General features: G+C 43.7%; 1 protein-coding gene across 5 annotated transcripts in view; it reads right to left on the bottom strand.

The window, feature by feature from the left end:
- Positions 1 to 25,266, bottom strand: part of Trank1 (tetratricopeptide repeat and ankyrin repeat containing 1) — a 79,443-nt gene that overhangs the window by 15,956 nt on the left and 38,221 nt on the right. For all 5 annotated transcript variants that reach the window (XM_087562445.1, NM_001191799.3, XM_087562446.1 and 2 more), the window contains 8 exon segments: positions 23,800 to 23,970; positions 14,971 to 15,219; positions 13,263 to 13,439; positions 9,822 to 12,695; positions 7,588 to 7,787; positions 7,194 to 7,331; positions 2,548 to 2,691; positions 1,197 to 1,353 (listed from right to left, as the gene is read on the bottom strand). In XM_087562445.1, the coding sequence (XP_087418571.1) occupies positions 1,197 to 1,353; positions 2,548 to 2,691; positions 7,194 to 7,331; positions 7,588 to 7,787; positions 9,822 to 12,695; positions 13,263 to 13,439; positions 14,971 to 15,219; positions 23,800 to 23,970 (4,110 nt within the window).

Raw genomic sequence — 25,266 nt, 5'->3', positions numbered from 1 at the left:
ATCTCTCCAATGGTACCAGACCATATCTGGAGTATGAGTTACAGGATAAATTAGAAGTTATATACTATGCCAACCCACTCCGTTTCCTTTAGTGAGCAGGGAAAGGCCCATGAAGAGAAAGCTGGGCATGAACCAGAACATGTTCAGACAGCGGGGTCCTTGAGAAGATGGGTTTTTAAATTTTAAACCTTCAACTTCTCTCACCTTTTTTAAAACAACGGTTGGTTTTTAGGAAAGGAATGTTGGATCCCAGTCCCCAGTTGAGCTATGAGAATAACCAGAAGTAGACATTCAGCAAGCCTTTCTGCAGTACATAAGCCCTGCTTCTTCCCCACCCTCAGAGAAATTAACCATAGTCTAGAGGAATCACCTCATAACGAGCTCTCAAGAAAGACAGATTTCTTCTCCATAAAGGGAAGATTTCTTCAAGCTTATCTTACTCAGAGAACTTCACTGTTTTATTAGCTAGTCTTTGTAAATTATGATGATGATAATGTATGATGATGATAATGTATGATAATTCTGTAAAGCCCTCTAACACTGCGGAGGAGCTAAAAGAGAAGGAAATGATGTCCACATCTATTCTAAAAGTTCACATTCACAAGACCTATATAAGAATAAGCAATGTAAAGTTAGCATCAGAGTAGCAGCCCTGCAACTGTGTCCTCATGCGTTTCCCTCCCCCTATGGGGCTCTCTGCTACTCATTCCCAGGAGCTGATTAGATACAAATAATAGAGACTGGCCATGAGCACATGAAGACAGGCTGGGGAGGGGGGGAGGGGATGGGGAGAGAAGGGACAAAGGGGGAAAAGGGTAAGAGCAAGAGAGTAAGAGAGGGAGAGCAGGAGGGCAAGAGAGACCAAACACTCACTTTTAAAGGCCAAATAACAGATTTTCCCTAAAGTAGCAAACTCTCCCCAATGCATCACAAACACTCTTTCCTAGATGCCTTTACATAACTAAGTTAAAATGTTTTTTTCCTGAGAAAATCATGGGGGGGGGGGTACTATTAAACAAACGAAACTCTATAACCCAGGCCGGAAGCACAGGTCAGTGGTAGAGCACTTGCGTAGGGCCCAGGTTCAATCTTCAGCACAAAACACAAAGCACCAAAACTGTGCCCTTTCTACGACTATCAGGACAGGAGAGACGCACCTTTCCTCTGACAGCAAGAACATTTTAATGAGATCTTACCTTTATTTTCATCTGTCTTTACAACTTGGACAAAATCTCTCCTAATGAAATATTTGAAAGCAGGAGCCCGTTTCTCTAGGTTTTCGTCAAAGATCCAGAGGTTGACCCGAGCCCGCGTGATGGCAGTGTATAGCTGCTTCAGCTCTCCATTGAGGAGCTGAGAAGGTTGAGGACACAGATGATGAGCCTTGTGCCCAACTGACAGTATGAAGACGCTTTAAAGGGGTTACTCTAGTTTGGGGAGAACACAGAAGCTAAGCTAACTTTAACTTAATTTATTATTTGTGTGTGTACCATAAGCACATGTGTCGGCACCCAAACTTAATTTATTATTTGTATGTGCACTATACGCACATGTGTCAGCACCCAAACTTAATCTATTATTTGTGTGTGCACTATACGCACATGTGTCGGCACCCAAACTTAATTTATTATTTGGATGTGTACTATACGCACATGTGTCGGCACCCAAACTTAATTTATTATTTGTATGTGCACTATACGCACATGTGTCAGCACCCAAACTTAATTTATTATTTGTGTGTGCACTATACGCACATGTGTCGGCACCCAAACTTAATTTATTATTTGGATGTGTACTATACGCACATGTGTCGGCACCCATGTACAGGTCACAAGACAACTTTGTTGAGTAAGTACAGTCCTTCTCCTTGAATTCTCCAGGAACTGAACTCAGGTAGCCAGGTTTGCCTGCAAGCATTTTGCCCACTGAGCCATCTCACTGGCCCACAAAAAGAAATAAGGTCTTAGCGGCTGAAGAACTGATTGTGCAGTTAAGAGCAATGGCTGCTCCTGTAGCCTGAATCCCATCTCCAGTCACCGAGTCCCAGCATATGACTGTAACTCGAGCTCCAGCAGATCTAACATCTTCTTCCAGCCTCCATAGCAACCCAAATACTCATAAAGAAATAAGAAAATAAACGTTTTTACAAAATTAAATTTTAAAGACTTACTGTAGACCTTTGAGCAGGACACCAAGACCTCGCATTGCTGTGACTTGCTCTTTAAAACTAAGACACTATACCCTGTACAGCAACTGTTATTACTACTAAACCAGCCCAGTCACATTCTGCGAGTCTATCAGATATCCTAAACAGAGCTTAGCTCCAGAGGAACTGAATGGCTGGAAGGCAGGTCCACCTGCGTGGTCCGGGCTCTGCAGAAAGGGAGGAGGCAGCCAACACCACTTTCCCTTCCCCACTCCCACCGCTGAGGTAATGGAAGAACGGCCACCTGCAAGGAAAGCTCCTTTCTCATCTTCTCTCCAAGCCTTAGTTGCTCTTTCCACAATAAATCAATCATCACTGTGTAGACAACTGTGCATATTCACCTTGTACATTTCTGGGTTCACCATAAGGGACCGAGCCTGGGACGAACTTGACTTCTCCAAGGGAACATCAAGCAATGGGCAGTTTTCCTCTCTGGAGTCAGATGATGGTATGAATGAGGATATGATCTTCCATTCCTTATAAGCCTGGACAACAACAACAACAAGTTGAAGAACAACAGACTTTGCTTTGCGGTGCCTCCCAAGCTTCGTGGAGAACTGAGCCCCACCCAGAGGTGTGCAGCCTCACCACAAGCTGTATAGAGGGACACATCCCATGTCCTCAGAGTAGGTGGGAGGAGATAAGGTTGCATAGGCACAGGTCAAAGAAGCTACCATGAAAATACACCAACACTTACATAAGACGGTTTAGAAGCCAGATGTAGGTACCCAAGATGGGCAAAAATGCTAAGGGCCCCAGGGTGTTATAATAATTCAAAGAATGTCAACAAACAGTATGGACAGAGGAAACCATACTGCTTTTCATAATGTGGTTAAGAGATGCCACATAGGGACAACATTTAAGACACAGGGAGCAGAATTATCTAAATTAGTCAACTAAGAATGGAGAAAAAAGTCAGATGCTGTATGCTAACATGATATAAGTTAGACAAGACATATTAATAACTAAATTTTCTATTTACTATCTGAACTTGAACACAATGTTCTTAACAGCGAATAATAGAACAACTGGAATTTGCTGGTAAAGAAAAGGAGATAATCAATGTTGGGGTATAGTACTTGTTTTTAATTCTCTCTTTTCTTTACCCAGCCCCCCAAAGCTAAAGTGGGTTAATAATAATAATAAAGTTTACTTCCTGGAAATGGGTAGCCACAAACCATCTGAGCATCTTTGCTCCCCTCCCAGCAGTTTTAAAATACATCTAGCTTCTTTGGCCCCTTTGTCAGCCCCCTTCCCCCCCCCCTTTTTTTGCCTCTTTGCCCGCCAGGAGAATGTCAGCATTTTTACCTGCTTTCCTTGAACAGCTTGCTAAATAGCTTTGAAAGAGGGAGTTATGAGTATGTCCTAAAGAGTTTTTCTAAATATTTCAACTATTCAAATAATTTTACCTATGGCTGACATCACTTCTTAGACTATGGCAACTCTTAGAGTGTTATTATGGCTAGGGCATGGCAATACCTCCTCTAAACTGTGAGTCATAACCCCTTTGGTGGGGGCACCTAAGACCATCAAAAAGCATAGATATTTACATTAAGATTTGCAACAGTAGCAAAAATACAGTTATGAAGTAACAAAAAGAAATAATTGACGGTTAGGGGTCACCACAACATGAACTGTATTGAAGGGTCACAGAATTAGGAAGGTTGAGAACCCCTGCAAAAGGTCAGATATGCATGTTACACGGTCTATCACTGGTCAATCTGCATAGATCTAAAACAACCACAGACAACAGGGGAATGAATGGACATGCTATATTCCAATAAAGCTATTGGTCAAAACTAAATTGAGTTTCATATACTTTCCATGTGCCAAGAGATAGTATTCTTCTTTGACTCAAAAATGTAAAAATCCATTCTTAATACCAAGATATGGAAAACAGCCAGTGGGCTGGAATTGGTCAGCAGGCTTCAGAATTAGTTTCTGACCCTAGCAAGGCTGAACTGCCCAGATTACATGTGGTACTCAAAATGTGAAACTCCCAGAGTCTCAGACTTTAGACATCACTATCTTCTAAGTGTAGCCACTTCGTTCTCTAGCTTCTCCTTTTTGTAAAGTGATGTAACTTGACACCTTTGTAGGGCTCAAGGATGTCCAAACCATGAAGTGGTTAGAGCTGATTAATGTTTGCTTTAAATTATTCTAACTACGTGATTAAATGAAGTGTAATGACTAAAGCACTGTCTACTAAACATGGCTGGTTGTGTTACTATAAAAATCGATTATGGGGTTCATTGCCATAGTCTAAGAAGTGATGTCAGCCATAGGTAAAATTATTTGAATAGTTGAAATGTTTAGAAAAACTCTTTAGGACATACTCATAACTCCCTCTTTCAAAGCTATTTAGCAAGCTGTTCAAGGAAAGCAGGTAAAAATGCTGACATTCTCCTGGCGGGCAAAGAGGCAAAAAAGGGGGGGGGAAAGGGGGCTGACAAAGGGGCCAAAGAAGCTAGATGTATTTTAAAACTGCTGGGAGGGGAGCAAAGATGCTCACATGGTTTGTGGCTATCCATTTCCAGGAAGTAAACTTCTATTATTATTATTATTATTATTATTATTATTATTATTATATTATTATTATTATTTCAAGATGAACACAAGAAGAGGCTGTGTGTTTGTAGCATGGATAACAGACCTGCGCACTTGGGACCATAAAAGGAGCTGCTTCTTCCAAGTAAAAGGCCTGGATTCCACAGCAAGTCTCTCACAAAGTTTGTGGGTTTCCTGCCCCCATCCCTCTCCCACATGAGTGTGAAAGAAAGAATGACTCGGGACAGGGTGTAAGTAGCAGTCACCCTTCCAAATTCCCAAGGACGGCTTAGGGGTGTCTGGGAGAGTAACTTCTCCACTAAGATGAAGAAACATCCTGTAAGGTCTGATACGGCCACTCCTTGGTCGGCCTCCCCAGCTCTGACAACCTGGTAATTAGGTGAATCGACAGGCAAAATAAATCTGGAGAGAACACACAGTGTCCACCCATGCCCATGCACACCCAGGTCCAAATGCCCACCCAAGCCCAAATGCCAGATGTTCCAAGGCAGTGCAGGAACAAAGACAGACAATCTCCCCCATCCCTTATGTCACACATCGACCACTGTTCAGAAACTTTCATCCAGCCACCTCGAAGGAAACTCTAAATTCCAGACCACGGAGGGTGGGGAAGTTTGATCTGCCTTCCCTCTCTTTCCCCCAGGCACTTCCTTCCCTTTGCTCGTAGCATTTTCATGGTCTGGAGATTGTAAAGGATGAATTGGGGGCACTCTTTGCGCCAAGGAACACACGAGTGCATTACACCAGGAAACACCGTGTAAACATATTTATCGGAGGTCTCCTCGTGTACACAGAATAAAGCAAATACTTTCAAAGGATTCTGTTTAGGTGTTTGCTGCTTTTGTGTATTTCAGAGTTTCACACGGTCTGAGTCATCAGTGGGAGGACAGGGAGGAGCCTGTGCCATTCCCAGGATTAGGTAAGAGAGTAACTGATTTTTCTTTCAGAAGCAAAGCTCCCCCACATAGATCCTTAAATCTTTGACCTTTGACTTTATCACTGGCATGTGCATACAAATGGCACTGAATAAAGGACAGGAACAACAAAGTCTTACCCCTTTCTCTTTCAGGAGAGCCTCAGTCCAACCATGACCAGTGGATGTGTTATTAGGAAAAAAGAGTTAGACCTCAGAGATGGAAATGATAGCAGGGTTACTGAGCATGCATCTGCTTTTCTTAACAAGCCTACCAGGAAGGCTGCACACTAGACATGGCAAGGATATAGTTATTCATTGTGGAAGGTTCTGGAAGCCAATTCACATGTGAAAGGGAAGGGAGGACAAAGGGAAAGTACTTAGTGCCCAAAGCATTTCTTCAGATTCTGCTATGAATATTTTAACTATGGACAACTTACTTAACGCGGTAACTTCTGGCTTTATCTACAGAACAACAGTAATAAAAGTCCTTTGGATCTCAGAGCGTTGGTGGGATGGGACACTGCATTCAAAAGGTCCCTTATAAAACGGTAAGGCAGCCTTTGCAGTACCAGATATAAATACTATTAAATTGAATAGGACATTGAAGAATGACTTTTAAAATGTAAGGAAGGATTCTATTTCAAGAGTCATATCAGGGGTAAATTTCAAGGTATCAAAGCCAAAAGGTGCTCCAAATTTAGGTATAAAACAACCTCTCCAAACTTGTAACAGAAAATCTGCAACAGGGACCAAAACACAGCAAGCTGTAGCACAACGAAGATCCATAGCAGTCAGCCTGAGTCCCCACCAAAGACGATGTCAGTGAAAGGAAACCAGTGGCCAGAAGCCATGGTAATAGTCTTGATTTAGTGGGTCACCCACAGTAATTTGGAAATATAAAAAGAAGAAGGAAAGACATGGCAAGGACTCAGGCACCACACGAAGGCAATGGCTGGCCCAGAAGTCACTGGGGGGGGGGGGGGTGTGAATCCAGGGACTCTGGCTGCTGTGGTTCCATGCGTGAAGCTGTGGTAGTGAGGCCAAAGGGAGCTGGGGACAGGGTGACCGCTCTTGTCACCCACACTACCTGACCCACCAGACCGGAACAAGCCTCACTGTCTTCCTGGAGTTGTCTCTCACCTGACTTTGCCTAGCTCTGCCCTTATAAGGTGGACATTGCTAACCTGGTCCTCATGCATGGCTCTCTTTAGAACTTGTTCCAACTTAGACACCCCTGGGAGGCAATGATAACAGCAGCTAATAAACCTGGCCTTGAGTACCGGTCACTCAGGAAACATGAGCACACGAGAACCAGGGATGTACATGGAAAGGTAGCCAGTAACGACTCAGAGCTATTCTCAGACCACCCCATTTGCAAGAGGCTCTACTACAGACACAGGCACCTGAACAAACTCTTAGCCTCAGCTCCAAACTGTCTTCCACAGAGCACAAGTCCCACTCAGACCTGAACTGTGTGAAAAGAATCCAGTGTGACTGACGTACCTCAGAATCAGTGAAAAAGTTGTAAAGGAGGACATCGTCAAATTCCAGTCCTTTGGCCTCATAAACAGTTAGCACAAGAGCTAACCCCAGCTCTTCTGGGATTTTCTCCTTAGCCATTTCATTGGCAACAAGAATCACCTAAAATAGAATAAGTCCAAATAATATCAGATTCTACAAAGACAAATAAAGGGAAGTTTTATGTGCCTAGAAAATAAGTAATGCTTTAAAGAGAAATAACCAGGACTGACTTGGTCATCTAGGACTGGGAAGATAGTTAATGGCCTCTCTCGGGCCCATATCCATTCTGTATTAAGAGCACAGTAACTCACCTTCTTCTTCATGATTGTGACTTCAAATTGACTTATTTCAGAACACATAATCCCAAGAAGCTTACCTGGTGGGCACCAAATTCAATGGGCTGAGTTTTTCTTTTGTTCCCTCGCAGCAAAATTGCCAAATCGCTTACACTACAAGAGTCCAAGAGAGTTGGCTTGGGACCATCAAAAAGTCCAGAATCTCTTGGAAGGCGATCAAAGGATTCTGGGAAATAGAACTGAAGTAAGTCCACCACTCCAGATGCAAGGTTGAGGATCCCTGGATGAAACAAACGTACCTGTTAGATACTATGCAGCATGGCTAAGGTTTTGGTTATTTGGTTTTCTTTTTCATGGGGAGTCAGTAGTAGGGGGAGTATCTCTAATTGTTCATTGGCTGAATAAAGATGGCAGAAGCAATTGCTGGGCGAAAGGTAAGGTGGGATTTCCAGGCAGGACAGGAAGAGGGGGACAGAGAAGATGGGGAGCGGGGGCCAGATGGCAGAGTGGAGAAGAAGCTGTGGACATGTAGGTTTCTCGGGGCACCAGCAGTTTGTAGCCTCCGCAGTTGCCTGCAGAGGCCACAGAGGATGGGGCAGGATATTCTTCACCCAGCCTTTGAGTTATCTGGTCAGTTTTAAAATATGTCTCTACTGTTTTCCTTCCACTCAGCTATAGGGATCTGGGTGAGGTGGCCATTGTGGTACCAGGTAAGCAGTAAGCAGAGACCAGGAAAGCTAGCATGGGAGCTGAGTGAGTCCAGGGCAGTAGTTGGTGGCTGTTCTCTTCCAGGAGCATAGCCAAGAAGGAGCTCCTGGCATTTGTTGGGAAAGCATTAGCCAGCAGGAGGGTGGCTGCTAGTCCCAGAGCCTAGCCAGAACCAGCATGGTTTATTAACATTACACACAATAGATGTTACCCAAAGTGAGGCATGAATCCACGACTCTAGGATTAAGAGTCCCATGCTCAACCAACTGAAGTAGCCAGGCTACCCTGACATTACACTTTATTTCAAGCTTATCTCCAGTTCCCACCTGGTTAACAATGTTCACATTATCACTCTGGGTGTAGTAGATAAAGACAGAAATTTGTTGCTGTACCAAGAGGGTTTATGGGTCCTCAATCGCAACTTCTGATGATAACATAAAGATTACTGCCTAAAGAACTCAAGGCAGACATGTCTATACAACTACAGGTACTAGAATGTCCATATAAATATGGTGAGAATATGGTAAGAAATCAAGAATCACTGTTTCCTCTTATCGGTCCCTACAGCACTAGCAGCAACATTACCACGGGAAGAGCATGATGAATTGTTAACGGGAGACAACCAAGGCCTCTATCATCCTTTTCCTCTAGATTTACCCAGCAGAAATAGGACTGCACAAAGGAAAACTGTCAAGAGCCAGAGAACAGACTTGGAAAAAGCTTTTCTCCACCAAGTCTCATTTCTTATCTCTGCTCTAAAACAATGCTGACTAAAGTCTGAGATGCAGTAGTCACCCTCATAGAAGTCAGTCCGTGAAATCCTTACAACCCAATGGTCCAGATGAGACAATGGAGATGTTACTAATGGACTCCACCCCTGAGGGGTAACCAATCTCCTCTAAGTGAAGGGATCTCACTCTCAACACCTATCTTCCTGGGTCTCTCTAGATCCCTTAGAAGCCATCTGCCATTGCCTAATACCAGGTAAATTAAGGCAGAGCACAGAAAAACTGCATGTGTTGTTACAACTATTATCAAATAGTAAAGTGAAAATGTATTCCTAATTCTTTAATTATTACAAGTTTCCAATATACAGTAATAATGAACATAATTAGCAACTGCTGTTCCAAAGAAAATCTGTTGCCGCTTTTTTCATGTCAGTTACGAACTAACAATGGCCAGAACTTTACACTGATAGGGGAGCCCAAAAATAGCATAAAAGTTCCCGCCTGCCTGCTATCACTTCCTACTACTGAAACATGCTGAGAGACACAAAAGCACAGGAAGAGCTTCTTGTCATCAACAATTTCTATCACAGTGATCTCTGGCCAAATGACTGGTGCTACTACAAAGGAGTGTTAAGTTAGCAGAGGTTTACAAAGCACTTTAAATGCTGCCCTGAAATGTCTCCATGAATACACAGTCACTTAAGATTCCTTTCTATCAAACTACATCTTCAGTGGTCTATTTACAGGTGAGTGCTGGATCACAAGTTCTCTCACTAGTGAGCATAGTAACTAGCACTAGCTCTTTCTTCTGATATAGACTCAGCCCAAGGCCAATGCTCCAGCCCCTCCCCAGAAGGTGAACCTAAGGCCTGAGGTACCTGAGTGAGATCTGTAATTCTGGTACAGCTGGTGGATCCTCTTGGGCTTTCGAACAGCACATTGCTTGTCTACTGTGTTCCTGCTGGCGTAGTGGAACAGAGAGAGCAGGTCACTGAAACGGAAGGCCACACCCTTCATGATGCTTTGGGCCGTGTCTCCAGTAAGGAACATGGCATTGGGGTCATTGATGCACTTCATCAGCAGTGCCAGCTCTGCTTGGGTGAAGTCCTGAATCTCATCACCATACAGCTCATGGATGGACCAGGGCAGCACCCTGAGCTTCGACAGCCTCCAGGACAGGTTGTACAGGACATCTTCTTCATCAAAATACCCTTTCTGGGACCTGATCTGCTGATACAGGCAGAAGAGGCTATAGATCTCACTCCGATCTTCCTTGAAATTGGGGGATCGTTTCCTCCCTAGCTTCTGATAGGCTTCTTCAGTCAGTCTCCCATGGGGACAGCTAAGAGCCTCAAAGGAACCCTTCAAGAAGGATTTTATTTCTTTCCAAATCAGCGCTGGGTTGTAAGAACTTCTCCCTTTGATCATTTTGGGCCATATCTCATTGGTGAACACCTCAAACGTCACATATACCCGGGGATCACTATCCCCTGTTTGTGTTTCGGTAGTTTTCTCCTCCTCACTGTAGTTCCCATCAGCTTCAACCTCATCCTCATCCTCTTCCCAGCTGGGGATGCTAAACTCTTCCTGTGTGGACCATCCTACAATGGTTCTTTTTAAGCTTCCGTCTTCGTTTCTCAGAAAAAATGGTTTTGGCAGAGAGGCATCGAGCAGGAGGAGAAGCTGTTTGGAAGTCACAAACAGAGGGAAGTTTTCATCCCGCAGGTCCTGGAGTTTGTGGACATTGGGATCCAATGGTTTATAGTGACTGGTGGCCTTGGTGGACTTGGAGAGTTCAATAAAATTCCTCTGCACCTCCTGGCACAGGACATGGTTCTTAGTCACAAAGATCTGATGTAGATGCTCCAGCTGGTGCGGGTGGTCTGGCACACATCCTTCCGCTGCTTGGCTGTCCCCTGCTGACTCCACTGTGCCTCCTGCACACGCTTCACTCTCTTGCTCCTCCTCTGTACTATCCACTGTTTCCACTTTGATAGAACCCTCCTCTTCCTCATTTTCTTCTTCCTCCTGGCCTGGACCCTCTTTTCCTGGTTCTACTTCCAACCTTCTCTTTGGCAAGATCTGTTTGGACAGCAATGGGCTTCCTGCCTGCTCAGCTTTCTCCCAGTAAACATGGAATTTCTTCCAAAGCCTGTACAAGCAACAAGTTGTTTTCCCAGTGCCACTCCGTCCAATGAGGATGATGGGCTCTAGGGGCTTAGGGTTGAGGTCAATCACAGCGTACTCAAGCTCACCCACTCGGAACGGATACTCCACCGTGGCTGTCATGTCGTTGAGAATATTTAAGGCCATGCTGGTACTGAAGCTGTGGAACTTCATGATGTTGTACTCTGTCTCCACAGCACTGGCTGGAGGAAAGTACTCAGGATCTGCCTGCTCTATGCTCTTCTCCGCCTCTGTGTCTTCCACATAGCAGCGGGGTATCCGCTTCTGGATTTTCATGTTAGCGGATACCTGTCCTTTGTTGATACCCTTCAGTTTCTTTCGAAGGACACAGGACAAGCCCCGGGTGTAGGCACTGCAGATGGCCATGATGGAATCTGAAAGCTTGCAGTGATCCAAGACAATGTCCCAGATGCGGATAATTTCCGTATAGACCCGCCCTGATTTCTCCATGGAGTAGGTATTCCGCTCTGTACCCATAATTTTCTCAGAGTTCTCACTGCACCGAGCAGAGAAGTCAATAGCAAGCTCCCACAGCATCCTGGCACCTTTGTCTAGCTTTGCTTCAAAGAGCTGGATGTTTCCTTTTGAGTGCTTCAGCCGCTTCTGCAGGCCCTGGGTCCACTCACCATTTCCCAACTGCTGGATAGCAAGGATTATTTTTTTCTTTATAACTTTGGTCATAACCTTACTGGACAGCTTCTTCAGCATTTCTGAGGTGCACTCAATCTCCCAGGTCATGTTATCAAAGTCTTGAAGACAGGCTTGAATCTCCTGCATGGTCCAGTTGTCCTGGTTACCACCGGCTACTCGCAATCTGTTACCAACTGGAGCAAGCTGTAAAGCCCCCGGGCCTGCCTGGGCATGCCCATCCCCAGCCTCAGAGGCAACAGGGTTGTCTCTACTAGAGCCAGAGCTCCCCATACTCTGAGTTCTCTGGAGCTTGTCTTTCTTTCCTTCCATGCCAGCTGCCATCTTGGGAGAGCCTTGCTGAGGATAGTCCTGTGGGAGAGACATATCCAACTCAATCTGCTGGATCAGAACTGTGATGTCCTGTACAAGGCGGTCTCTCAAAGAACGTGTCCTCATGGCTTCAGGTTCCTGCCTGGTCACCTGAACATCAGGGAGAATCTCTGTGACTCCCTTAGAAAGGGTTCTGTCAGCAGTACTACATGGCAAAGACTTGAAGGAAGTCTGTGACTTGAGCTGAGATGTATGGCCAAGGGCAGAAGATCTGGACAGCCTCCCCAGGTGGGCAGCAGGGTCTTGCCGGTTCTTCCGCCTGCTCTCTGTCAGCGCTTTGTTCCAAGCCAAAAGCAGAGCATCGTTCTTCTTAATCCGGTGCCTAACACCTTTGCCTGCTTTGTTCTTCAGGTTGAAGTTGATGTCGAACTTCACCAGCAGCTCTATCAGCTTCTTTGTGCGCTTCAGCATGCCCTTCTGGAAGAGGAGGTGCATCAATGTGTTCCCATTGCTGTCTTGAACGTTAGGATTAAGGTAGTAAAATTCGGTAGGGTTGGACAAAAATAAATCCAACAGGTGGCTGAGGAAGTTAAAGCCAATGTCAGCTGAAAGACAAACAGAATCCTGTGAGTACAAAGCCATTCTTCTCAGGGGACAGCAGACTGGCCAGTGTGAAGCATCATACAACATCGACCTTCCTCAAAGATGTGATATTCATTAAATACAATGTTCTCAACCGAGGTAATTTGCCCCATGGGAAATCTGGCAATGTGGGGGCAATTTACTTGTGACAATCAGGAGGGTATATTGGCAACCAGTGAGCAGAGGCCATGGACAAGATAGCCCTGTCAACAAAGAATTGCTAGCCCAGCAATCAATGGAACCTCCTAAAATTACCTGATGATATTATAGCAAGATCCTCTAAGTCAGGATTCTTGAAAACTGATTAAAAAAGACATGGAAAGTATTTGTAAGCTTGTAAGCTACTCTAGGACTTAACAACCCCAGTCCACTATAATCTGATCACTCACCATGATATACAATGTCACTAGATCTGGTGAAGAAACAGGCCCTTTTCAGATTTCTTTTCCCAGATAAGAGAGCAAAGAATCAGTTCAAATACCCAGCTCCCTCCTCCAGAAACAGACTGCTTAAGAAAGAGGCTTACTTACCATTGATGTCCAGAAAGATGTGGAGCGCTGCATGCAAAGGAGTGTCCCCTTCCATGAGAGAAACACTACGGGGGTCTGCACCCTTGGTCAAGAGAAGAAAAGCCAAGTCGAAGTCCTCGTGTCTCAGGCACATGAGAAGCGGCCTGTCCTGGCTGTCTTGGAGACCCTCAGGCAATGCTGGAAGGGGAGTAGAAAGGAAGAAAGAGGCAGGAAAGAGAACATCAGGACCCTGGAAGGAGGCAGCCTTTCTATCAATAAAAAGGGCAAGGTTTGACTTCCAAGAAGTTTCCCCCACCTTTCTGAGCAGAAGGTTTCCCAGGCCCTCAGGAAACCCAGCTCCTCAAGGATGGTGTTCTCTAGTCATGCTCCTCCCATCGATCCTGTCCTTCCCCTAGCCCTACTGCAGGACCACACTTCCTTCCATGGAATGAGGACGGGAAACAACACCAGGAAATCTTAATGCTTCTAACACCATCTGCCTGGCACAGTAAGCACTCAGGACCTCAGTACACTTCCAAACCTTTGCTCCTCCCTCCCTGATGCACCTCCACTCCACCACCACCTCACCTCCTTTGGAGCTCAGTCCATACTCCCTTTGCTCTGCAGCCTCCATAACCTCCACCCGGAGGCAGCCCATCCCTGTAAATCTGCAGCCCTGCTGTACTAGCACTGATGCAGGAGATGATCTGTGAGTGCTGGCTGAATCGAAGAATAACAGGAATTCTGTCACAGCAGTAATTTCTGAGAGAGCAGCACACATAAGGAAGAGGCTTGAAGAAATAACTTGCAGGGGGTTGGGGATTTAGCTCAGTGGTAGAGCGCTTGCCTAAGAAGCGCAAGGCCCTGGGTTCGGTCCCCAGCTCCGGAAAAAAAAAAAAAAGAAATAACTTACAAAAGGCACTCCATCTCCCTGTGAGTAGAGCCAATACCCAGAGGCTTTGTGCTGAGTGCAGCATTTGGAAAGCCAAGGACCAGTGTGTTACTACTCTCTGTGAAGAATTACAACACAAAGGAGAAAACCACACAGCTAAGGCACTCTTCCAAAAGCCTGCGCACAAACTCATTTAATGTGAAAAGGAGCTCTAAGAAATAGACTGCTGTTATTCACATTTTATAAGTGGGTAAAGGTGTGACAGCCTGCTCAAGGACATACACCTAGTAGGACAAGAGTGATCATGTGGGGAATAGGGGTAGGAAGAAGCTGGTACTTCTGATTTATTTTTTTAACTAAATCCAATCTAGCACAATGTCCTGTACATTCCAGACATGCAGCTAACCAATGCTCTTACTAGAACATCTGATGTTTCTACCCATGAACTACTTGGTTATTGCTCTATAGACAAGCATCATAAAATCCCGGTCTACTGATTAAAAAGAATGCCACAAGAGTGAACCAAGCTACACATAATGCATCCAGGGCAGAAAAAAGGATTAGCCAGAAGCCAAGTGGAATTGACCATTGGGACAGAGCAAAGGCCAAAGACCCTCCACATACATGGTGCTTCCCACGTACATACATACAAGGAAAATGGGAACAGACTAGCTGGGATTCACAAGAACACAGCCCTCCTCAAGCCAGCCCACTTTGACCCTAGCTGTTTCACAACAAGGAGGCATTAGGAGAAAAGGGTGGAAATGGGCTGGTTTCTTTAAAGGAGGGACCGCTGCTCTATGGTTGAGACTGTCCAGACAAGTCACAGACACTCACCACCACTGTCAATCAGGCGGCTCAGAAGCTGAGTCTTCCTCTGGTCCCAGGCGCTAAGATGGGGAATGACAGTACAGATGTCCAGGTCTGAGAGGTCACAATCTTTGATGAGGCCATTTCTGAGCTGATGCTGCCCGCTGGCTTTGCGAGTGAGCAGCAGAAGCACTTCGGGCCACTTCTGTCGTTCCAGTAAGAATTTGACGAAAGTGGTGGCACAGTCTCGGTTAACATCTAGGCCAGCAGAGATTTCTATCAAAAATAAAAATAATCTATACTCCAAAAATGGTTCATATGATTTCTCTTCTTCAACCAACTACAATCCTATATATACACATAATTAGTTTATAAATGAAAACTTTTAAGCACTGTGGAAGTTTTATGAAGGAATAATAAATCACTTTGGACAAGTTACTTAACCATGAAGGACCATTGAAACAGGCATTGACTCAGGAGCTCCAGGATCAAGACTAAAAACGCCCAGTGAAGAAGACAGAGTCAAAAATTTAAATGTTTTTGAAGACAGAATGCTTGGTTCAGGGCAAATACTTGAGTTAGGAAAGGTCTGCCTTAAATTTTTCATAACATTGGGAGTATACGCTATTGATAAACACTTAATTAAAGGAAATATGATAGAAGAGCTGAAAATCCAAGACGTGTAGCGGTGAGACAGACGTGCCTTGGTTTTCAGTCCCTGACTGTGTCCTGGGGCAGAAGCATCTCTGTCTGATCCTTGATCTGTAGACATAAGCTGATGATGCCCCCTTCCATGATGTTGGTGAGTCTTACGGTTAGAAAAATTAAATATGCTTCCTCACTAAGAAGACTGACAAATTTACTATACAACCTTATTGTATAGATGGAACTGGCAGAATGGCTCAGTGAGGAAAGGCACTTGCCACCAAACCTTATGATTTGAGTTTGATCTCCAGGACTCACATGGTGGAAGGAATGACTCCCACAAGTTGTCCTGTGACCTCTACATGCAAACTGGTACGTGTGTCCCCTAACCAATAAAGAATTGTAAATTTTAAAAAATAGATTTAAAAAATTCTTTATAAAAATAAAGAATGCCAGTTAATTTTAATTCATTCCCTTTTTCTTTTTCTTTCCTTTCCCTGCACCCCTCCCTCAATCCCTCTCTTCTTTTGTGGTGCTAGAGAGAGAACAAAAGAACATACAGGTAGGCACTGCCAATGAGCTATACTTCTGGCCCTGTTTGCTTGTTTGTTTGTTAAGATTTTTAAAAACTTTTTACTGTTTTGATGTTATTGTTGTTGTTGCTGCTGCTGCTGCTGCTGCTGCTGCTGCTGCTGCTGCTGCTGCTGCGAACTCCACATCATGCACCCAATCCCACTCATCTCATCATGATATTGGGGCCCAATCACCTGCAACCTCCACATCCAAGGCCAGCTCTACTGAGCTGCCCAGGCAAGGAGAAGCCTGAAGAAGGTGGGGACAGGGATCGCTCTCCTGCTCTCACGATCCCATGGCAAGGAGTGAGGATGAGAGAAACTTTTTTAAAAACATTCTTTTGAGTTGCACAGGCTGCGTTTGAAATCGCTATGTAGTCCAGACAGGGCTGCTCCTGCCTCAGACCCGTAAGCAGCTGGTATTGATTACAGGTAGGTGCCACTGCTTTTGGTTAAATTTAAATTCCAAATGAACAAACAGATTTTAGTAGAGTTATAGAATACTGGGGACATATTTACCCTGAAAATGTGTTTGTCTGAAACTCTAATACATTGGGCACTCTGTACTTGGTCTGAAAAGGCTGGCCAAGAAGAAACCACTCCAAAAAAGGCTCCTCTGACTTCTCTTCTTCCAACTAGAGCAGACGGGAGAACTGAAGATTACCCAAACAAAATAAACTCATTTGCGCCTGCTGGCTTTTGCTTCCCATCTTTTCCTAAATCTTTGAAATGAATATTCATTTAATACAACAAGAGAAATTAAACATGAGTTAGTCTATCGTCCTTCTTTAACAAGGATCAGAACAAAGTATAAAGGCAAACTTCTAAAATAGATCTCTTGTTTTGACCTTCAGAATCTGCTCACGTCTTCTGGTAGCAGCAACTTCCTGCTGAGGGTGAAGGAGTTGGGTCTGAGTCAGTCAAGACTGTCATTCTGATCAGAGTTACTGGCTCAGCTGTTTAGATCAAAAATGAAGTCTGGGAGGCAGGATGTGCAAATGGTTTCAAGAGGGATGGGGGACCCAGATTCACTATGCTGATAAGTCAGGGGTTGGAGGCCTGCGCCTGGCTTCACTAAGTCTAAGAGGACGGCTGGCCGAGGACAAGCTGGCTGACGATGGAAGACAAGGGGTCCTGCTGACAATGAAGCCAACCGTGACATTTCTAGCATGTAAGTCAGAAAATATGTTTAAAAACAGTTTAAGCCAATTTGAGTTGGGAGGAGGGACAGAGCTAGCCAGAGGGAGCACAACAGCACACACAGTCCTCAGAGAAGTCAGGAGGCCGGGGGACAGATGATGAAACACAAAGGACTTTCAAGAAGCAGCATTCCCACCTTTGTAGCCATTAGAAGAATTTTTGCCAGACTCCAATAATTTAAGTTTTACTTTTACAACTTTGAGTAAGTGTAGTGACATTTTTGAGATTCTGGAATTTTGGCTTCTTTTAAAAACACATAAATATTGTAAGAAAGTGCTTTTATTTTAATCCCAGGTGTGGGATTAATTCAGGGCTACTTTGAACTGCCTGAAGCAGCCATGATTTGCCTCATGCCCCAGGAGAGATACAGATAGTTTCTGAGATTGGGTAACATGTGGAATTCTGGGACCTTTTCAGAGGGTGTACAGAGCAGCGACAGGCAGGGTTGTTGGTTGTTCTGGGTAGGGGTTGGTTGTGGTTTGTTAGTAGTTGTGCTCAGGGAAGAAACAAAAGGAAAGAAATTAGATTCAGAGACCTCTATCTCTCTTTCCCCCCCATCCTTCTTTCTCTCCCATCTAGTGATGTGAGTGAGATCAGAATGAAGGATGGGAAAAAGGAGAACCCACAAAGCAGCAAAGACCAGCTACAAGTAAGTTTGCATGAGGACAGGTCAGTCCATGATTAGGCCCAAAGACTCCCTCAATGTGATTTGCCCAACATCTAAAAGACCCCAGAGAAAGTGGTCCCATCCTAGAGTCTGGGGTGTGCCATTTACCCTTGATCCCTTAATATATAAAACTTGGCTGGCCTTATGTGTAATCCAACTTACCTAACCTCACCCTAACAGCTACTGGGCATGAACACATTAGTGAGGGAAGATGGGCCGTTTACATTATGCAGTTGGCTCCTAGCTGAGGCAAGTGGGGGAGGAGGCAGAAGGGTGACAGAACCAGAAACAACTGATTAGTCCAAGGTCACACATCTGCCTAATGATGGAGCCAAGTCTAGTACAAAGCTTCAGCTATAACCACTGTGATATGGGACATACCCTAAAAAGCATCTGGGATTTTTCCAGTCATCCTTTCTCGAACTCTCAGTAAAATTTACACATCTCACCCTTAGGAAGCAGACCCAGACGTTGGACTCAGGGCCTTACACTTGTTAGGCTAGCATTCTACAACTGAGCTACATCTTCAGTCCCATTTTTTTTTTTTTTGAGGCAGGGTCTCATTGTGTATCCCTGGCTGAACAGTAACTTACTACATTGGTGTCGAACTCAACAAAAATCTGCCTGTCTGCCTCCTGAATGCTGAGGTCAAAGCATGTGCCACCACCAGACCCCAATTTTTTAAATGCTAAACGTTAACTATTTAAAACCTAAAACCTTCCATAATTATCTAATGTTTGTCATCTAAAGTTCTTTAAGATAGTTTCCTGATTTTCTCAGAATGAAAAAAAGGAGCATTCAATGTTACAACAGCCTAGAGAACCTCAGCCAGTATCTCCCAGAGACAAATGACTATGGCATTTAATTTTTTTGCTTTTATTGCTAGCACATAAAGACATTAAGGAACAAGAGCGCAACAGCTTTCGTGAGCCCAAGCCAAAGTGAAGGCCCTCCAGTGTCAGGGGCACACAGTTTGGTTAAGAGACTAGAGGAGTCCAGGCAGAGTTACATGGTCTGCTGTGCCTTCTCCACATACCTGGATCTCATTTTACAAATAAAGTCAAAACACCAGAAATATATATACGCCAACTTCTGTGGTAAATAAATACCCATGGACTGTTAGTTAAAGAGCCTCAGGTGTGAGGCAGCAGGAGGGCCACCATATCACATACTACACGGCAACTGTCTGTCAAAGGCCCCATGTCACCTGCCTTGAAGCCCATGCTAAGACAGAAAACATGCATGGTGTTATGGAGACTGGCTAGCACTCCTGGATTTGCCTCTTACCTGCACCCTAAAACCTAGGACTACATTGAATACCAACAGTATAGAAAGCAAGGAATAGGACCCTTTGTGAAAGAAGCACTTTCTTTCCTAGCAAGCTGATGGAAATTTGTCACTTCTCCCTGCACAGGGCCTTTAAAAGCCTTTCAGAAAGATCATTCTTCCCACTGGAGAAGTAGTTCAGCATAAAAGTCATATGAACATAAATAGGAAAAGAAGAAACAAACACATGATTGCAGGATACAGACTAGTTAAGAAGGCAGTAGCAAACTGGAAATCCTCTAGCTTGTGAAGTGGGGGTCTTTCTAAATGTGACGAATGGTGTCCCTGAGTGACGGTGCCAGGTATCTTTTTATTATCTACGTTTTCTACTCCTTTTCTTCAAAAATTTCCACAAGCTTAATATGAAATGAAAGAAACATCAGAAAACAAAATTGTATGCTGTAATCAGAGATTTTTTTAAAAGATGACTATTAGCTGAAGCATAAGCAAGAGTGGCAGGAAGAAAATACACCAAGGCACAATTAACAACAGGTCAGCATGGTACACAGAACTCCACTTTTACAAATTTTCTAGAGTGATCATATTTAGTAAATATAAATAAAAATAATTCAAAGTCAAAATTAAGGGGAACTTAGAATGTGCAATGGAGCTCGGAATTTGTCAAAACTAGACATAAATCATTTCAAAAGGAGATTCAGTTTTACCCAAAGTCTACCACTCAAGGTATAAAAGACAAAACTGTGTGTCTTATTACACACAGCTCGCTCAAGCTAAGATATCAATCCCAATTTATAAAAGAAAAAGAAAAGCAAGTAACCACACTCAGAATAAAAGGCTAAAAGATCAGTTCACAAATACATTAAGTTTTCCTGGTAGGTGAATTTGTGGGAAATTAATATTTCCTTCCCTACATTTCATGCATTTTCTGTAAAATATTGGTTTACAAAAAAGAGGAAAATATAACTGGCATCCTATATCCACAGCCTGCAGCTGCACTCACTAACAAGGAGCGTCCTCCTGGCAAAAAGCAGCCAGCTCCCCTTCAGAGCTGAACACAAGCTCATTAGGCAAAGCCTCAGGGGTTGGGAGAACACAGGCAGCAGCAGATAAAGGCTCCATCTTGTTCCTGCTCCTAAGAAAAGACCCAGCAGCAGCACCAGAGCACATGGACTTGATGCCATCTGGTGGTGGCCACAAGAGCTGTCAAAGACAATTTTATAATCTTGACTGAATAAAATCAAAGTTTTATTGTTCAAAATGGCATTCCCTGGTGACTGGTGAGAAATGCAGAATCTAGTGTCCCTCTTAACTTCCCAAATCAGAATTTGCATGCACATATGTACACACAAACATATTATAAACAGAAATCTCTGGTCTTGAGAACAGTGAAAATATTTAACAAAATTATTTGTTTCTCACGGATACCAAAGCCCACCCTCTCCAAGGAGATCAGTCCCACCAGCATTAATGGGGTCTACACCTTCCAGAAACAGTAAATGGAGACAGCACTGCCAACCAGACTGCCTGGGGACAACAGCAGTCCTGGAGTAGCACACATTCCTCTTCCACATGCTTTTCTGCCAGCAAGTACAACTTAACTCTGATGAGCACGATGAGGGCCAGCAGAGACCACTGAGCCACACCTCTTGGTTCCAAAACCAGCTACTTAATGTCAGAGAAGTGTGGAAGGAAGGCTGTCTCAGAGATAGCCTGTGGTTCAGAGGCAGAGCACCGCTTAGCAAGGGCAAGGTCCTGGGTTCCAACCCCAGCATCAAAAAACATAAAATAAAGACTGACTCAGATAAGATGCTTTTAGGGTCAGATGATATTAAAAGGCTCCATTAAAAACATATTTGAGCTATTCTAGAATAAATAATAATTATGGAAACATGTCAGCCACTCCATACCTACTAACAGTCCTTTTTATTATCTTAAAACTTCAAAATTCATAGGCAAAGTAACTTCTTTGGTTACTTTGGATTTCTAAAATTGTGAAGGCCACTCTGAAACAAATTATATAAACAAGCTATCAGAAAGCATGTTACAATTGTTGGCTAATTACACTGCCCTACAGGGGGGGGAAATCTCAATTTCTTAAAACAAGAATACATTTAAAAACAAAACCTAGTATGTCACAGTCTGAAGTGTGAACACCCATGGGGATCAGGGAGGGTTGAGATTCCACAAATGTTTCCTCTTCTTATTATCATGGCCTCAAGGAAACAACAGAAGGGACTTTAACTTAGTAAGCAGATGTTAAAACAATCTCCTCAACAAAGAAGGTTGCTTGTGGAAGCTGAAGAGCTGACCCAGGGTTAAAATACTTACTGCTCTTCAAGAATACCCAGGTCTGATGCCCATCTCCAGCACATCAGCTCCCAGTCACCTGTAACTCCAGTTCAAGGGGATCTGACACCCTTGTCTAGACTCTTGGGGTACTGCACATACATGGTGCACTTACACCCCTATAGGTAAAACACACCCATAAAACAAAAATAATAAATAAATCTTTCAAAAACCTCTTATCAAACTGTCAATTCCAACAATACTGAGATGACATTAGACTGTCTCCCCACGGTGGCCTTCGTTTACCCATTTAAGGGAATGGGTCTTTCAGAGGAATTTAAATATCTCCAAGCAGTAACCATTGCATCTAGTCTCTCACTCATAAATGTAAGTGACAGAAAAATCAGGAGATAGTTAAAAAGACACAATAGCATCAGAGAGAAGCAGGAAAAGGAACCAGCAAAACCTCGATGTTAATAAATAACCCCGGGGGTGGGGAGACATTTTTAAATGTAATCCAAGAAGATGAGGCAGACGAAAACAATGAACCACTACAGTGAGAAACATGCTGGAGAGAAGGCTCAGCCTTGCAAAGCACTGGCTGCTCTGCTAGAGAACCTGAGTTCAATCCCCCGCACCCACAGCTGCTCACAACCATCTGTAACTCAGTTTCTGTAGATCTGTACTCTCTTCTGGCCTCTGAGGGCAGCAGGCGCATGGTGGTGTAACAATGTCCGTGCAGTCATATACATAAAATAAAATGTCTCAAGAAAACAAAGAAATAATCAAAACAAAAAAGAATTCTTAGAAATTAAAATCATGACTTTCCAAATTATATTGGAAAATTAAATTGTAACAGTAAACAATGGGAATTACAAAAGAGAAAGCTGAAGGCCAAATTAAAACCAAATTTAGTATACGTGTGCAAACTCAGCAAATATAGCCAATGATTGAGTAGTAGAAAGAGGTTGGAGGAGATGAGATGATAGGAGATGTTTTCCCTGAGCTAAGAAAGACAGATTGATTAAAAGTAACTAAGAAGCACCACAAAAGAATAGGTAAAGACCTCCATCCTGATATAGGCCAAGGAAATTTCAGAACTCAAGACCACAGAATGTTCTAGAAAAAGAAACAAAATGACTAACATCAGACTTCTGATCAGTGGCAATGGAGGCTAGAAGGAAATTAAATAATTTTTTCAAAGTTGTCACACAATTTTGTACAATACTGTATAAATCTAAAGATATAATAAATTCACAAATATACCAGAAAAAGCTGCCAGTAAATGATGGCAGGTTACTGATGGCTAATTACAGAAGTGTAACCACACGGGTAGGGCAAGGACTAGTTGCTGTCAATAAAATGGGATAACTGTACCCAAATTAGTAGTCAATATGAAGTTAAAGACATTAACGCTCCATGACTTTACCACCCATGCTTCCTCCCTGAAAAACTTAACTAGAGTAGGTATTCTTGCAAATCGAGAAAGACTCTATAGGTAACAAGCAGTGTAAAGGCAGTGCACGAGTCCAGGAGCTGTAAGGAGCACAGTCCATCCACATTTGTTAACCAGCACTGCTGGCACAGGGTCACAAGACAGTTGGTGATTCATTCCTATGGGCCCAGCCATGAAGCTATGGCAGGAAGAGCAATATTTAAAACAATCACAATACCATGAAAATGCCACCCACTGGTTTCTGATTTTAGAATCAACCCATAGATGAAGCAGGAATCATTTAAAGAATATAGGATAGAAGACAAACGGTACAAATGGGATTACCACACAAACCCAGCAGTGGCACTGATAAAACCGTCTTACACAGCAGTGTCGCTAAATCAACAGTCAAAAAACAGAGATGTAAGTATACTTTGAATTGTCAGCAGCAACTGTTCCTGAGAAGGAGGCTTAATTTTGGTTGCCTCCTATTCTATATGGTTTTCCCAGGCACATGCGTGGTGGAGGCAAAGGTCACCCACACTGTTCAAATGTAGAAATGTTCCGAGAACATCATAGACGCTCACTGTAAGAGTTATCTCATGCTGTCTTTACAAAAACACAAACACACTTCTGAACATTGGAGGGGGAAAGTTTCGCTTCCACCTACACATCCGAAGAAAAGATAAATCAATTTATATCTAAGATCATAGAACCAGTTTCCCAACATCTCCCCACAAAAAGTTAATCCATTGGAGCTGTACCTGATCGGCCTTTAGAACTCGAAGCTAGCTTTTCCAGGTGACTGTTGATTTTGTCAACAGCTCTGAAGTTCCTGTTCCTCTTCAGAACATCCACAGCAGACCGAGCATGTCCATCCAACAGGGTAGGGTCTGCTCCAAAGCTCAGGAGCATCTGCACATCTTCAGTTTGTCCTAGGGCAGACCAAAATGAGAGACGGGGATCTTCATGTCTCCTTCCAAAAGGAGAAGTCCCCATGATGCTCAAGGGACTGGGTCCCTCTTATTTAAGCAGCCTAAACCGACAGCCTTGGGCAGTCCACCCAACTCCCCCAAAGCAAGGAATCCTGGTGTGGAGTGGGAAGGACAATAGCTTTTAAGAGGTTTAGAAGTGCGCTCCTCTCTACCTTTCTCCCCTCTCCTTGGCAACAAGCAAAGCGAGGGGGAAATCTGGTTACTAGGCAACAGTTACAGCTGTAAGGATAAGAGCAAGCTGTGACTTCAGATTTCTTTATCCCCCGGAGAGGGAGCAGAATATTGTTCCAGAAAGAAGCATATATTTATGAAACAAAAATAAATATGAACATATATACATACATAATACACACACACACACACACACACGCACACACCCCTACCTGTCTGGTGACAGAATGAAAAGGGAGCAACTGCTTTGGCATTAGGATTTTGTTGTCATTGTTACACTCCCCAGCCCTAACCTTCCTCTGTCAGCTCCATTTGTGCTCAGACGTACCTATCTGACAAGCATCAGTGTGCCTCAGTGATCATAGACCTGACTATTTTCAGAATGGAACATGTCCCTGGAGTGCACAGGACTTACACAGGTACATAGAATTAAATCAATGCTAACCTTCAACTACCGAGTGTAACACTTACTAGCGCTCACTGTCTGATAAGCATCTCTGTGCCAACTACCAGGCTGCTCACTGTGCTACGCTCCACCACCTCTGTATTCACAGCTGCCTCTCTCACTACAAAAAACTTAAAATTAGAAATGTATACTTCCTGTGCATGGAGATCTTACTGTGGTAGGCACAATGCTAAGCCCTAAGATTCCTTATGATGTCTGCATATTCCGTCATATAGTAATCTACCTGCTGCTGTAATAAGACTCTGAACTCCCAGTCAGCTAACCTTAAGGTAGATTATACAGTTCGTCCTGACCTACTTACATGAGTGTCAAATGCCAAGGCTCTGGAGATCAGAGATGGAAACCAATCATCAAAGAAACAAAGATGAGAGGGACGGGATGCACAGAACGCTCCTCTCTGCTGGTTTGGAAGGGACCAGATGCCAGAGTGACTATGTATGTCCTGTAGAAGCTTTGAGCAACTTCTGGTAGAAATTCAGAAAGGAAATTTAGACCTTAGCCTAGTATCTTAGATTCTGCCCCACCAAATATGCCTGAAAGCAGACCTAGAATTGCAGACACAGCAAAACCGACACTGAACTCAGCCATTCCAAAACACC

This window comes from Rattus norvegicus, chromosome 8 (genome assembly GCF_021556685.1).
Source record: "Rattus norvegicus strain SHRSP/BbbUtx chromosome 8, alternate assembly SHRSP_T2T, whole genome shotgun sequence".
NCBI lineage: Eukaryota > Metazoa > Chordata > Mammalia > Rodentia > Muridae > Rattus > Rattus norvegicus.
This window is presented reverse-complemented; position numbering and strand designations above follow the sequence as displayed.